General features: G+C 40.9%; 1 protein-coding gene across 3 annotated transcripts in view; it reads left to right on the top strand.

Moving 5' to 3' along the window:
* Positions 1–16414, top strand: part of CAMK1G (calcium/calmodulin dependent protein kinase IG) — a 189012-nt gene that overhangs the window by 168019 nt on the left and 4579 nt on the right. For all 3 annotated transcript variants that reach the window (XM_044286005.1, XM_044286004.1, XM_044286003.1), the window contains 10 exons: positions 4742–4870; positions 5374–5448; positions 6626–6764; positions 6988–7111; positions 8066–8141; positions 8428–8540; positions 9650–9728; positions 11141–11228; positions 12008–13074; positions 15451–15577. In XM_044286005.1, coding sequence (XP_044141940.1) covers positions 4742–4870; positions 5374–5448; positions 6626–6764; positions 6988–7111; positions 8066–8141; positions 8428–8540; positions 9650–9728; positions 11141–11228; positions 12008–13074; positions 15451–15541 — 1981 coding nt within the window. In that variant the 3' untranslated portion in view covers positions 15542–15577. The remainder of the gene's footprint in view (positions 1–4741; positions 4871–5373; positions 5449–6625; positions 6765–6987; positions 7112–8065; positions 8142–8427; positions 8541–9649; positions 9729–11140; positions 11229–12007; positions 13075–15450; positions 15578–16414) is intronic.

Here is a 16414-nt window from a genome sequence, read left to right as displayed (position 1 = left end):
ACAGTCTCTGGTCTCCTGAGATGGTTTTCAACTACATACTGACTTCAAGGTTTCAAGGCCATTCAGCCACAAAGGCATCAGTGAGATTGGACACTGAGGTGACAAGGCCTAGCTTGCAGTCAATGTTCCTATTTATCTCTATGGTGTTGAAGTCACGGCTTCTCTATGCAGAGTCAACAAACAAATTTTTTATGACAATTTTGAGGTTACATTTGTGTTGGGGGCCTCATTCTGAGCCTCCAGTGCAGATTGTGTCGAAACAACAGTTATCTTAGCAGAGTGATATAAACCTGATTGTAAGTCAAGTTTAGAACATAAACCATAATACAGTTATGTTATTGCAATGTTATAATAATACATTTTAAATCCAAAATATGCTACTCACCTACAAAATGAAGGCAGAGCAAATACTTGTCTGATTCAGTTTTTGATCTATAGTCAAGTATTTAGCAACTCCCTCTATAAAACATCTTTAATCAGTTTTTGGAATGTTGGGGAAAGACTTTGTCCATTGTATCTGATAGACTGAACAGAGCAACATGTCTGAAATATGTCTACACAGTATTATCCCCTTACAGAGCTCAAGGCCTGGGCCCCCCAACCCCCCTCCCCCCATCCTAGGTGAAAGCTAATTTTGCCGCCCCCCTTGACTCAGCCCATTGACCACACCCTTTAACCCGCCCCTTTTTGTCGGCCACCTATATAATGATTGTTTCATGCAACATTTTACTTGACCAGCTAATTTTAGATATTCTTGGTGGTCATCTGAGCCATTTTGGCCTCAAAACATTACATGACCCCCTACACTACATTATTGACAACTGTAAGTTTTTACCTTGACTGGTGGTGGCCTAGGTGTGTTTATCAGCAGGTCTGCTCCAGTCACTGTTATAGGGGGATCTGTGGATGACACACTGTTATGGGGGGATCTGTGGGTGACACTGTTATGGGAGATCTGTGGATGACACTGTGATGGGGGATCTGTGGATGGCACTGTTATGGGGGGATCTGTGGATGGCGCACTGTTATGCGGGATCTGTGGATGGCACACTGTTATGGGGGATCTGTGGATGACACACTGTTATGGGGGATCTGTGGATGACACTGTTATGGGGGATCTGTGGATGATACACTGTTATGGGGGATCTTTGGATGACACACTGTCATGGGGGATCTGTGGATGACACACTGTTATGGGGGATCTGTGGATGACACACTGTTATGGGGTTCCATGGATGACACACTGTTATGGGGGATCTGTGGATGACACACTGTTATGGGGGATCTGTGGATGACACACTGTTATGGGGGATCTGTGGATGACACACTGTTATGGGGGATCTCTGGATGACACACTGTTTTGGGGGATCTGTGGATGGCACTGTTATGGAGGGGGATCTGTGGATGGAACTGTTATGGAGGGGGATCTGTGGATGGCACCGTTATGGAGGGGGATCTGTGGATAGCACCGTTATGGAGGGGGATCTGTGGATGGCACCGTTATGAAGGGGGATCTGTGGATGGCACCGTTATGAAGGGGGATCTGTGGATGGCACCATTATGGAGGGGGATCTGTGGATGGCACCATTATGGAGGGGGATCTGTGGATGGCACCGTTATGGAGGGGGATCTGTGAATGATACATACCATATATAGCATCTTATGCTATATCTGTCATCCACAGATCCACCCCATGACAATGTCATTCACAGATCCCCCTCCATAACATTGTTCTGTGGGTGACACTATTATGGGGGATCTGTGGATGACACTATTATGGGGGGATCTGTGGATGACACTATTATGGGGGAGATCTGTGTATGACACTATTATGGGGAGATCTGTGTATGACACTTATGGGGGAGATCTGTGTATGACACTTATGGGGGGATCTGTGGATGACACTTATGGAGGGGATCTGTGGATGGCACTGTTATGGAGGGGATCTGTGAATGGCACTGTTATGGAGGGATCTGTGGATGGCACTGTTATGGGGGATCTGTGGATGATACATACCATATATAGCATCTTATGCTATATGTGTCATCCACAGATCCACCCCATGACAATGTCATTCACAGATCCCCCTCCATAACATTGTTCTGTGGATGACACTATTATGCGGGATCTGTGGATGACACTATTATGGGGGGATCTGTGGATGACACTATTATGGGGAGATCTGTGTATGACACTTATGGGGGAGATCTGTGTATGACACTTATGGGGGGATCTGTGGATGACACTTATAGAGGGGATCTGTGGATGGCACTGTTATGGAGGGGATCTGTGAATGGCACTGTTATGGAGGGGATCTGTGAATGGCACTGTTATGGAGGGGATCTGTGGATGGCACTGTTATGGGGGATCTGTGGATGATACATACCGTATATAGCATCTTATGCTATATGTGTCATCCACAGATCCCCCTCCATAACAGTGTCATCCACAGATCCCCCTCCATAACAGTGTCATCCACAGATCCCCCCCATAAGTGTCATCCACAGACCCCCCCAATAACAGTATCATCCACGAATCACCCTCCCTATAACAGTGCCGTCATCCATAGATCCCCCTCCCCGCCACTCACAGTAGTATACATTTATAAACTGTAATCGGTATCCTGCAGACAGTAACTTTAAATCAGCGCTCATCTCTTTACTAGTGGGGTTTGGATGCAACATCAGATGCTCAGTGCCAGATAGACAGTCTAGTTACGTGATTGAGTCTTTTGCCATGAATAGAGACGATATGCTTACCAAGCCCATTGCCTCTAATCTGTAATAACACTTGTTGTGCACAACACTGCAGAACTAGACTTCGCTTATAGTGGTCTCCTTTTCCAAGTCCTAACTGTGGCTCATGTTACTCAGATACCTCAGGACTTACTGTAGGGCTGAATTATACAACAACTGGACAGTGGCAAAAACCACATAAATGATGCACCTATCAATACTGGCAGAAAACTAGACGCTAGTCTACCTTACATTCAGCTCCCTCCAGTAACAGGCAGTGCGGGCGGCAGCGCTCGCTCACTGACGTCACGCGCCTGCGCCTCCTAGTGGGAGGAGTAGGCACATGACGTCAGAGACAGAGCGCCGCCCGCACTGCCTGTTACCAGAGTCAGTGTAAGATAGTAAAGAGATGAGCACTGATTTTAAAGTTAACACACTGACACAAAAAAAAGAATATATGGCTCGGGACCAGCCGGGCCCCTTACTGGGGTATCGGCTTTACCCCCCTGATGGCAGCCCTGAATAGACCCTTACTTTAAGCAACTTTATTTTACTATTCTGAAAGTGGTATGTGTACTCTCTTTAATGAGTATCTGAACCTGAAATGGTTTATTTGTTAGCAATACACCAGGTTGGAACATTTCAGCTGTCATCAGTCAAAGCTGATTTTATCCAATATTTGCCACTTTGTGCAAGCTGCAGAAGTCAGTCATTTCTTTTTTTTTTATTGGCTCCTTGATCAGCCAGTTTAGTCTCTCATGTTGCTGGGGGGATTATTCATACAAATCTTACGGCCAGTATAAGTTCATGGCTACAGTAATAGCATGCTCACCTATTATGTTTCCAGAAAAGTGTAATATCACATACAGTGATGTCCACTGTGGTAACAAATGCCGTATAGATGCAACTCTCCATTGTCAGCGGCAAAGGAAGTCTCTTTTATATTACAAACCTTTAATCCTATTTGTAAAAGAAATGTGGGCAATATCGAATATCTAAAAAAAACTAATGTATAACAACATCACTTACAGAACAATACAAGCATCCTCATCCACTGGTGGTTGGTGTGTTATCATGTGCAGTGTTAAGCTGGCCGACCGCTATTTCTCTGCTGAGCATTGAATAGCCAGAGGGAAGAAAGCTGCTCCCTGCTAATAAAAAGAATCAAGCAACTGAATCCAATATGCCTGATCCTGTTTTAGGCCACCATACACATTACATGGTCAGTCGATTTCACCAAAATCAGAAGGTTTAGGTTTTTGATACATAGCTAATGTGTATGGCTATCTCGTTGGTTAAAAAGATTACCCGATCTGAATAATGGATTGTCATAGACCTGGTTTCTCTTGACATCCAGCAGTTAATTCCAGGGTAGGATCTATGTGATCTTTCATCACTCTGTAGTGGTCACTGCAGGGAGAATGTAGTGTTACATGCTGAGTATTTGGATCAGTGGTTAACCATGTGAGGGCTTAAGCACACGGCCGTTGTTCGGCCCTGCCCATATTGCGGCCCGCAAACAGCGGATCTGCATAATGTGGACACCAGCCGTGTGCCTCCCACATCATGGATGTGGACCCATTCACTTGAATGGGTCCGCAATCCGAAAGGTTGGTGCGGAACAGAGGCATGGAACCCCACAGAATCTCTACGGAGTGCTTCCGTGGTGTTTCTGTCCATGTTGTATTTTTTTGTGGTGCAACACAGATAACAGACCCATTCAAGTTGAATGGGTCTGGATCCGTTGTGGCAGGCATACACTGAACAGCCGAACAATGGGCGTGTGAATGAGCCCATGAGAACCTACAGAGTGGGGAACCTCCTAATAGGACATATGTAAAGGCATTGTCCTGATGGACTTTTGAACAGACACCCAAGACATTTCATTGGTTATGATTTAAAACTATGGTTATAAGTTAAATGTGGTGAATGGGGCAAAAGTATTTTCATGTGCAATTCACTTGTATATAAAATTCATACATCAATATCTCCTTTCTCTTCTGTAGTGGGGCCTTTTCAGAGGTGTTTCTAGTAAAGCACAGGGCCACCGGACATCATTATGCATTAAAGTGCATAAAGAAGGTCAACAGTGCAAGAGATCGGAGCTTGGAAAATGAAATTGCAGTGCTGAAGAAGTAAGACATTTTATATGTGACAAACTGGCTTTCAGTGTTAAAGAGGTTGCCCAGTGGGAAAACACTGAGAAGTCATCAATATCTGATTGGCGGGAGTCCGGCTGCCGGTACCTCCACCGATCAGCTGTTTGAGGTGGAGGTGGTGCTCGTGCTTCCTCTTTATGATTACCTGTGTGTCGTCTCATTTGTAGAGGCCGCTCTGAGTAATAACAGCTACTTGTCCCATTCAGTTGGGTCATCAATATTTATCCATTGCAATGGTATTGTATGATGGAGATGCCAATTGATCTGGCCACAAATATAAAAGCAATTTCACAAAATTCACAAAAACTTAAAATGTTTTCCTTTTTCTGGATGTAAAAAGTCTAGATGTAACCTGATGGTGTTTTAGGTTTTTCTATTATACCATCTTTGTGGACAGTTCTGTACAATGTGTTACCTTTTTCTTTTTTCACCATCTATGATATGAAAGTAACTGAACATTTATTTTTTCCTCTTCTCAGGATTAAACATGACAACATAGTGACACTTGAAGACATCTATGAGAGCTCTTCACATTTCTACCTCGTCATGCAGTTGTAAGTAATCTACTGCACTCGATTGGGCCTCATTTAAAAAACTGTCTAATAAAAAAACTGTTTTGGTACCACGCCAATGGCAACCAAATCTCCATTTCCATTTCTTTACCTGCTTGGGGAAAATTAAAGTATTAGTATTAAATTAGTATTATTATTCTAGAGAGTTTTGATAAATGAAAAGCCTAGCTGTTTCAAAAAGGAATATTCACTGCATAACTACTGCTAAGTACTGTTTCTCTATGGTTAGAATATGCTAGTAGTTACAATGTCTAAATTCATTCTCAAGAGATAGTTGCATACATTACCAGTTAACAAAAGGAGTAGGTTTACAAATTATTGCTCTGTACCTCAGTATAGTTGTCTTACCTGGCTGGGAACACATGGTTGTACTTCCTATTATGCAATATTTGTGGAAGATATGTCAATATCACCCACTTGTGGAGCATAATAGACAAATTCTGAGAAATGGCCAGTAAGGAAACTTGACAAATTACTTTGTAATAGAGAGAGAGTTCACACTTGGTCAATTATTTACATCAGTTATTGTGAGCCAAAACCAGTAGTGAAGAATAATCACACAAAAAAAAAAAAAAAAAATGCACTCATACAATAGATGCAAACAATATGTATGGACGTAGCCCTCACTCTGATACGATAAAATCTGAGACTCTCAGCCAATATATTTTGACCAAAACACATCTGTGCCCACCTACCAGCGCCAAGGTGGTCTCAGTCAGGCAGGTCCTACATTAAACCTACCTATACTGTTGGACATCTACATTCAGGAGAGCAGACCCTGCACATACAGTGAACCAAAACCAGCAGTGAAGTATAATGGAAAGATCTGCACCTGTTCTGCGCTTTTGACTCACACCTGGTTTTGGCTCACAATAACTGATGAAAATAACTGACCAAATAACTGAAGTGTGAACTCGGCCTAATTTATTTCAAGATTAATGATTATTATATTTTCTGCAGTTGCAAAATTATTGCAGAAATTTCTGCATTTGAAAATGTGTTCCATGCATCTGAATTTCAGAAAGAATATGTAATTAAAGTGTATATTTAAAACTTGTATTTTCTAAATATGATGCTATGTTCATACTTCTAAAATGTAATAAATCTTGCTTTCTGTCTAGTATGATATAGTCATAATATCCCCTAACTCCAATCATAGGGTATCCGGAGGAGAACTCTTTGATCGTATATTAGAACGGGGAGTGTATACAGAGAAAGACGCCAGTACCGTAATCCGTCAAGTTCTCTCAGCTGTGAAATATCTTCATGACAATGGTATTGTTCACAGGGACTTAAAGGTAAAAATACAGAACAGAACATATTCAGACAATAGGCCTTATAATGCAATCTACTGCACTAGAAAAGTTCTACTTTTTTCGTAATCTGTACTAATGGACAGATCAAAACTCATAGAACTCCATAAATCTTCATGTAGAAGCTAATATAACACACAAATAGTGGTAATACTATGATACTACAAATGTTCGCCAATACAATAATCTTGTATTTTGTGCATTGCAGCCAGAAAACCTTCTTTACCTCACGCCAGATGAAAACGCAAAGATAATGATCACAGATTTTGGTCTTTCTAAAATGGAGGAAAGCGGTATTATGTCCACTGCCTGTGGCACTCCAGGATATGTCGGTAGGCTGAATAATTATTCTTAGAAGCTACAGAGACAGACATATTGTGATATTTAATATATTCTCTCCAATCTGAACCAAACATCTGGTTGTATTAAAAATACTTTAAAAAGGGGTCCTAGGGCGAATCATGGTAAAGCAGTGGGAGTCTAGATATAGGGCAGAACTTATTACATGTTAATTGGGATGGACATAAGTAGTAATAGCAGACCCTGGGGGTCAAGCCAAAAGAGTTGTCATTAGAAAGTCTTTGGGAATTTATCAAGAGGAGCAGTATATATTCGATACAATGGTGATCGAGGTCATCAGTGGCCATGCAGAAGGTCCTTCTTGACCTACTGTATGAGGCTAGAATTAAGTTTCCAGGTGTACTTTGGGAGGCTTGGAAGCCAGGGATGATGTAAATCGGTGATGTAAGTACATTCATTCTGAATCTAGTCAGTACTACAGTTGAAGTGTTGATATAATTGTGTATTATGTTCTTTATCCTTTGTGTATAGATGAGTGCAAAAGAAGGACATTATATAGCTATTATGTATATACTACTTATTATATTTAACAAAATCATATTATAAATCTTCCTTTGAAGTGTAGCTGTAGTTTCAGTTAAGAGTCTCTCTTTAAAGAGCCTGAAGTCTTTCTCTGATCAGCAAAACAGCATGTCCCCAAAGAAATGAAGGAATCAGTATGCTTTCCATTAAATAAAAGATATCACACTGAAGAAATAATTGGATGTGTGCATAAGTTCTTAGGAAACTGTGTTTTGTATATGCATATTATGGAGAACATTTATGAAAGCTGGTGCAAATGAAATGTCCATGGCCTGTGGAAAGTGAAGGCAGCCACCGAATTGGTTGCCATGGCCAAATTTTTCTACTTTTCTTTTGCACCAGCTTCTATAAATTTCCCCTATATGTAGTCTAAAGATAATGTTATTTGTCATTTTTTCATATAGCTCCCGAAGTCCTTGCACAAAAGCCATATAGTAAAGCGGTGGATTGCTGGTCTATTGGAGTCATAACGTATATTTTGTAAGTAACTCATTCCATGCATTTCAGATTTTTCAGATTTACATTTTTTAGGTGCTAAAGCACCAAAATGTATTATATTTCTTAGAGGTGACCTTGACCAACAATATTTAGTGTTGTTCACTGGAGCTAGACTCATTAATAAATAGAAATGCGTAAAGAACAGAGAAAGAAATTGAAATCATTGGCAGGGAACCGGAAAACTTGTAAGGACAGAGTAAAGGGTGAATAAATGTGAGATTTATATGTGGATTGATTACAGCAAGACAACATTTTCCTTAATTTTTAGGCTTTGTGGATACCCCCCATTCTATGAAGAAACTGAATCTAAACTCTTTGAGAAAATAAAAGATGGATCATATGAGTTTGAGTCACCATTTTGGGATGATATTTCCAAATCTGGTAAGTGTCAATTTTATCCTTTGATATGGAAAACCCATTGGCCCATATTTACTAATGCGTCTGCGCCAAAAATCTGTGGTGCAAAATGATGCATATACGCGTAGGGCTTCTATACTTTTTCCAACATAATTGAAAAAAATATATATATGGACTATCAAAATAGTCAGTTATACGTAATAGAAAAATCAAGGAAAATCTATACAAATGTCTTAGTATAAAATGTCAAACTTTATTTCATATTGCATAAAAATATTATAAACAGCGGATTACATATAACATATCACATACATATAAATAGGTCCAAATACCTATAATTAATCAACCAAATATAGATGGCAGGCTAGATAATACAAATGCTGAAATACTCAATTATAGATGTCTATTTGGAAAAAAAAAAAAAAGCTATTTAGCTAATAAATTTGCCATACAGACCAGTTTAGCAGGGACATCCCATTCCTGACACGTGTTTTGCAGTGGCTTCTTCCAATGCAACATGAAATAAAGTTTCAGATTTTCTACTAAGATACTTTGTGGACATTTGTATAGGTGATAGATATACTTTTTGCAACATGTTAAAAAAGTGGATCTTTCTGGCAGAGAGGCTGGTGGTCTAAGGTGCACCATTTTGCACCAAATGTTTGCTGTAATTCTGGCATAAACATCTGTCTTAAGTAAGCCAATAGTTGGTAGAGAGTCAAATGTAGTGCAGGGATAGACACTTTTCTTTGTCATCCAGCCTGAGCCACTGTGTTAAAGACAGACTCAGGGGTGCACCACCAATGAGGCCAGGTGAGGCGATCATGTCAGGCAACAACAGCTAGGGGCAAGAGGGGCGCAGCGGAAGGGCCATAGGCAATGAGTGCTTTCATTGTGGCAAAGGGGTTAGGTTAAAAAGTTGGCATGGGGTGCCCTCAGGCAGAGGAAAGGCTAGGTGCACCCCTGGACAGGCTGTCTAAGCTTATGCCATCTTTAAGATTAGTAAATCTGGACCACTCTTTCTTTTAACAGTCTTTAAAAAAAATAGGTTGATACTAAAAAGCCTTAAATCTTGTTTTGCAACTTTTTCATTGACTGAAAGTCTTAACATTAGTCTTGAAATTTTCTTCTAGCTAAAGACTTCATAGGCTGTCTGCTGGAAAAAGATCCCAAGAGACGATACAACTGTGAGAGTGCCCTGAAACATCCATGGTGAGATGTTCTTTCTAATATCCTCTGTGCAGGGCAGAATAATTTTATTGGGATTTATCTACATGAACAGCTGTTAGAAAGGGATGGTGTGGCACTTTACATATTAGTCCCACACATCTATCCTTCATGCTATAATAAAACCTCTGCTCTTGCAGAGCAAATCTAAATTAGCCAATGAACTCAGTATAGCAATTTGGAAGCATCTCAGTATTATAGTCGTGTCTAATAATTATGATCATCTAATTAGCCAATGCTTGGCAGAGAGAATTACAGACAGCTAATAAATACGGTAGCTTTTTTTTTTCTTAAATAGCTTTCTGAAGGCAGAAAATGTGTGCTAATAGGTCTGCTGACAAAGACAGGCTTACTAATAATACATCCAAGCTTAGATACTTCACATAAATGGCCCTTCAAAAGCTAAGAGGCATGAGCCTGAACCTCAATGAACACCCTGGGGGCAGGGACATACACTGATCTCATAGCAAAATGTATTATACATCCTCATTAGATTTCTGCCGAATTTAGGATTTTTTTTTATTATGTGAAGGAAAAGTTGTGATCTGCCTCACCCACTTTCACCAACTTTTGTGACAAAACGTTTAACAGGTAATTTTACATATGATACTCATTATAATCCCCATTTATACTAATGACATGAACACCTTCATAAATATTGCATATACAGTTCCATATCTTCTCCTATCCTTCATTTCGCATACTGCATAGCTGTCTGTCTGAATCCGCCAGTAGGGGGAGTTCAGTCCATAGGAATTTATAAATCTACCATTGAACTCAATGAAAGCTTTAAAATCCCTTTGCACTGAGTTTCCCCAGTGGCAACTTCAGGAAAAAACTGTAATTTTATATGTCAGTGCCACCGCCACACCATGATCTGTCTTCATGGTAAGCACCTCACTGCCGGGGAAGAGGAAAACAATGGTTTGTATTATTTTAATATGTAATTGACATTTTTCTTATCTTAATAAATGACACATTTGTTGAAGGTAAAGTTTAATTTAAAAAATTAGTAACTAAGTCAAGCCCTTTTCAAATAGATGCTGCTTCTATAACCCCTAGTGATTAACCATTATTTTCTGGGGAAGCTGTATTATGGTACACATTTCACATGCATGGGGCTACTGCAGGGAAAATGTAGCATTACACATCAGTAAGATAAATTGCCAACCATGCAATTGATGGATGGGCAGGATCTGCTGCCTGGTACTGGCTCATAGGAGGGGCTGACACCATAAACGCCAGTCTCTGACTGACCACTCCTGTCATGAACTCCTGGCTACGTGAGAGCCTTGTCTGCTTGGAGCTCCCTGTGTACTTGTCTGTCTCTCCAATATTCAAAAAAATTTGCAAATATGTTCTTTAGTAAATTAACAATGGACTTTTATGCTCTGCAGGATTGCTGGGAATACAGCTCTCCATCGTGACATCTATAGATCAGTGAGCATGCAAATCCAGAAAAACTTTGCTAAAAGCAAATGGAGGGTGAGTTACACCATTCTATACTGTAGAATAATTTGATACCTTCATGACTATATTTCACAGAATATATTTAGTTAAAATAATACAATTCATCATAGTATAATGAAAAGAGGCTTTTACGATAATAATTTAATATAGCTAACAACAATCACCCTTCCATGGACTTTCCAAAAGTGGCAAGAGTAGCATAAAATTACAAAACAAAATCACAAATTCATAAATTCTATATAAAGTTTCCAAGTAGTTTAACTATCTGTCCATTAAAGAGTTGTCTCATCTGAGACAATGGGGGCATATCGCTAGGATATGCCCCCATTGTCTTATAGCTGCGGGTTCCACCAAGTGGTGGCTAGAGGACTCCAGTCCACCACCACCAAGCACTCTCCCCATAGAAGTGAATTGGAGCACACTGCACATGACCGACCACCGTTCCCATTCACTTCTATGGGTCCGACGAAAATAGCCGAGCCAGCAAGGCAGCTGTGCATGTGCAGTGTGCCCTCCACGACTTTCGGGGGTCCGTTCTCGGTAGAGGAGTGGGACTCCCACCTATTAGACAATAGCGATATGCTCCCATGGTCTCAGATGAGACAACCTCTTTAAAGATGGTGAATACTTCAGGTTCATATTCTCGTCCTTTGGAAGGCTTAGCGTAATAAATAAATTCTACATGTGGGAAACTGATCTGCTTATGAATCTTTGTAGACAGTTAAAATCAGGATATGATTTTTTTTATTTTATTTTAAGAATGAAGTAATAATAATGCTATCTTTTTTTTGCAGCAAGCATTTAATGCAGCCACAGTAGTTAATCACATGAAGAAAATGCACATGCATACCAGTCAGAACAGCTCTGGACTTTCCAGTGATGTAAAGAATGGTTTACCCACCATAAAAGTGTCTACTGCTACAAGACCTTGCACTCCCAGGGCCATCAGTGAGGAGCAAGGAAACACCTATGAAAATAATAAATTGCATCCTGACAGAGAAGTCATAGTAAATGTATGTGACACATTGAAGGAGGCCTGTCACCCAAAAGATACCAGTCAAGTGACTATAAGCCATCAGTCTCTGCAATGCAATTCTTCTTGTAGAAATTCAGATGGACAAAAAACCTCTGAGAGTGAATTGTCTCAAAAGTCAAGTCAGGAGATTCAAAACCCTAAGAAACCAATGAAAAATGTAACACAGAATTGTGCTACTCAAACCAGCCCAGTGCATCCATTGTCAGATGAAACATATCAAACCAGTATCATGAAGGATGGACACTCACAAACAAAATCCAAGACTCAGGTCAATCAAGCTTCAAAGTCTACCAATGTAAGTAAACCAACTATCGTTGATATAAATACAAAAGAAGTCAAGCAAAGTAATCCAAAACCTAAAAATATTTCTCAATCACTGGATCTCCCATCTCCACCTACTGTTAAGAATGAAATGCATCGCAACTCATTACAGAAAACACCTTCAACAAATACATCATCAAAAAAGCCAGCTTCACCAACAAATGTTACAGCTAAAACCACTCAAAATCCTCCAACACAAGTAGGCCTCAATCTATCTTCTCAAAAAACCCCAATTAAGAAGGTCAATGCCCAATCCTGTGATCAGGAGAGTTCATCAAAGAAGAACAGTAGTCCAAAAAAGTTAAACTTAGACTATGATATCTTGTGCATGGAGCTCCCTCAGTTTAAACCTTTGGACTTATTGAATGGAACTGAGAAGAGTGATAAGATTCCTGTAACCACTAACCTATATGTGACTAATGGAATGTCAGTGGAAACTTATGAGAAAGGAACACCTATTTCATGCACAGAAAATGGCCTCGGGAAAAAAAATCACAAAAAACAGTAAGTAATGCAAACCAACACTACTAACAGAACAGTGATGCCCGGCCCAGTGCTGGAGACCTTTCTGTTGTAGATACTGCCATTGGTTGCAGAAGGCAAACCTGAGAAAATGTCAGGACCCAATGTGATCTGGGCAAATATTGTTTAATGAGAGTACATTTATTTTTTATTTTTTTTAAATGTTAAAGAGGTTATCCAACGTCTCCAACAGCCCCACCATGTGCCGGACCCCTCACAGGTAATATACTTACCATGCTCCCTGCGCCTCTCTTGGTCCCTACACTGCCGCTGCTGCTTCTCCCTGATGAAAACATCCAGTGTCCTGGGGGGAGGGCAGCCAATGGCAGGTGGTGACAGGGATGAGCCTCCCTAGTGTCACCCGCGATGCTAGGGAGGCTTGTCCCCATCCCCGCCTGCCATTGGCTGCTCCCCCATGACACTGGATGTTTTCATCCATGTACAGGGACAAGCAGTAGCGGCAGTGCTGGGACCAGGAGCGGAGTAAGTATATTACCTGTGAGGGGCCTGGCACATTGGGGGCTGTTGGAGACAGTGGATAACCCCTTTAATGCCCATGGAACACAACTTGTGTTTTTTTCTGAAAATCCATAAAAGTAGAAGGTTCACTTTAAAATATTTTCTGATATGTCAGTAGATGTCATCATTTGGGATGCGTGCACAGTCACAGGATCATTTGCAGGTCACAGGGCACAGATTTCAACCGATGTTGACACCTTCTTACATCTAAATGTCAAATTATTTAACACCAAATAAGGAAACACTCAATTTTCATACTTTCTTTACAACATCTAATGTATTTACAAAATCCTGAGAATTTCTACATTTATATAGAAACCAAGAAATAGCTGAAGATGTTTCATCCCTACTCCTACTGAAAAAAATTGCATGCTCGCAGGGGTGGACTTGGAACTTAAAAGTGTAACTGAAAAAAAAAACTAAAAGTGGTCCTGTAATGGCACCCTAGGACATAAAAGGGGGTAAACGCAGTTTATGAGATATTCCCCTTCCAGAGCTACAGGCACAGCTACTTACAGAACACCAAACTCCTGAATGGCATACAAGGGAATACTCCAAACTCCCGAACGGAACCTCACGAATAGCTGCTAGCAGACGAATAGGAAACACACCCACGCGGCTTACAATCCTAGCAATCAGTCTCTAACAGCATACAGTGAATCCCCCCAAGAACGAGACCAAGCTCTGTGTTGAGGGTCAAGCAGTGGACAGCCAGAGCTGTTTATTGTTCTCATATACACATTCTTACACATTAGTACCAGCCAGAGCTGTTTATTGTTCTTATATACACATTCTTACACATTAGTACCACCCACAGGGTTTTGTAAAACAACCAGTAACCCCATACAATACACTCAGACACTCCCACAGAAAATCCTCCCCTCTGCCTGTGATACAATTACCTTAATATAATTATCACAGGCAGGAGATTACACCGTTTTACACAATGTCTTCTGTCCTGGAGACAATTGGGAAGTAATCCAATTTATCTCCAAGGGCAGAGGCACAACTTCATTAGCCACATGGTAGCAAAAGACAATAAAAGACATACGAATATTTACCTGTGCAGCTATTGCATAAAACATAGACATTTAACATATCCCCAGATAGCTTGGATCTGAGTGCATTCAATTATTATGTGAATGGCACTCAGACTACACGAATACAGTTTCAACATGGGGCCATAGTCTAAAGGAAGCAGGCGGACAACCAGGCTTCTCCAATGCAATGTGGCGAGATTGGTCTCGTCACAGGCCCCATGTAATACAAGGATCCAAATTGACAGAAGGTGGGGTAACACAAATAGGTGGGGTCAACAATAGCATGTTGAGAAAGAAGGAAAGTTGTAATAGTCCCTGTGTAAAGGTCCCTTTATACGGAACAACAAAGCAGCAGATTGTTGGGAAGGAAGAGTTCCGTCCCAACAATCGCTTGCTCACTGTTGAAGGAGATCACTGCATGTACATGCAGTGATCTCCTCCACAGTATAGGGAGGAGGGATTACTAATGCCATCGCTCTTCCCCATACTGACTGGTTGTTTGCCGGTTATCAGCAGATTGTGCTGATTACACAGCACAATCTGCTGCTGGTAAACAACGCTTTTTGTGTGCACACAAACAATCAGGTTACCTGATGAACGAGTGTTTTGTACATTTACACCACTTGATAATTGCTAATGAGTGTTCTTTTGTATGCTCATTTGGGATGCAATTCATGACCAGTGTAAAGAGCCCTATAGAATAATTCTGAAGAAGATGTGCTCTACTTTGATCCGGATATGGCCAAGTGTACTACTCTATGTTGTGCATTGTGTCACCAAATTTTTATTCTCCTTGCAGGGCTTTCATGAATGGTGTTACAGGACCAGGGAAAGCCACGAACTACACACACTGTGGCAGTGGCCAAACAGGGGTCTGCTCCATTATGTGACCACCATGACAATGCTTGGACTTACAGCATTTCATTGTAAGTGTTTATTTTATTCAAGGTCATGAGAATTATGTGGTCCCATGTACAGTGGTAAATCTCTGACCCACTGCTTGCAGAATGTTGAATAAAGTTTTGGACAGTTAAAAGTGATTCCAAGTGGGAATTGGTGACTTCATATCTCTACATGTTAAGTAATAATTGTAACTTTTTGGGGTTATGATATTTAAAGGGATTCTGTCACCATGATTTCACTTACTGAGCTGTTAACATGACCACATCAGTCTCCACGATTTATATTACCATATACAAGTATTACTGCCCTGTGTCCTGTAATTTGTCTATAAAATCGCTTTTATTAATATGCAAATTACCTAAATAAGTAGCCCAAGGGGCTGTCCCTCTGTCCGTTGAAGCCCAGCCGCACCCCTTCTCCTTGAGCCCAGCCCCACTGCTAATGTATTCACTCCTCATCGCCGGCCTCATATGCCTGGTGCGCCGTAATCTTGTGCATGCGCAGTGGAAAGACCTGTCAGCGCCTGTGCAGTGTATTGGCATCGGCCTCACAGAACACATTGTGCATGCACTGACTGGTCTTTCCACGGTGCATGCACACTCCAAAGACAAACTAAGGCTACATGCTCACAACTGTTGTGTGTTTTGAGGTCTGCAAATTGAGGAACTGTAAAACACGGATGGCGTCTGTGCGCATTCCGCAATTTGCAGAACGGCACAGACAGCCTTTAATACAACTGCCTATTCTTGTCCGAAAAGTGCGGACAAGAATAGGACATGCTATATTTTTTTTGCGGACCACGGAATGGAGCAACGGATGCGGACAGCACATGGAGTGCTGCCCGCATCTTTTGCGGCCCC

Source organism: Bufo gargarizans, chromosome 3 (assembly GCF_014858855.1).
Source record: "Bufo gargarizans isolate SCDJY-AF-19 chromosome 3, ASM1485885v1, whole genome shotgun sequence".
NCBI classification, from domain to species: Eukaryota; Metazoa; Chordata; class Amphibia; order Anura; family Bufonidae; genus Bufo; species Bufo gargarizans.
This window is presented reverse-complemented; position numbering and strand designations above follow the sequence as displayed.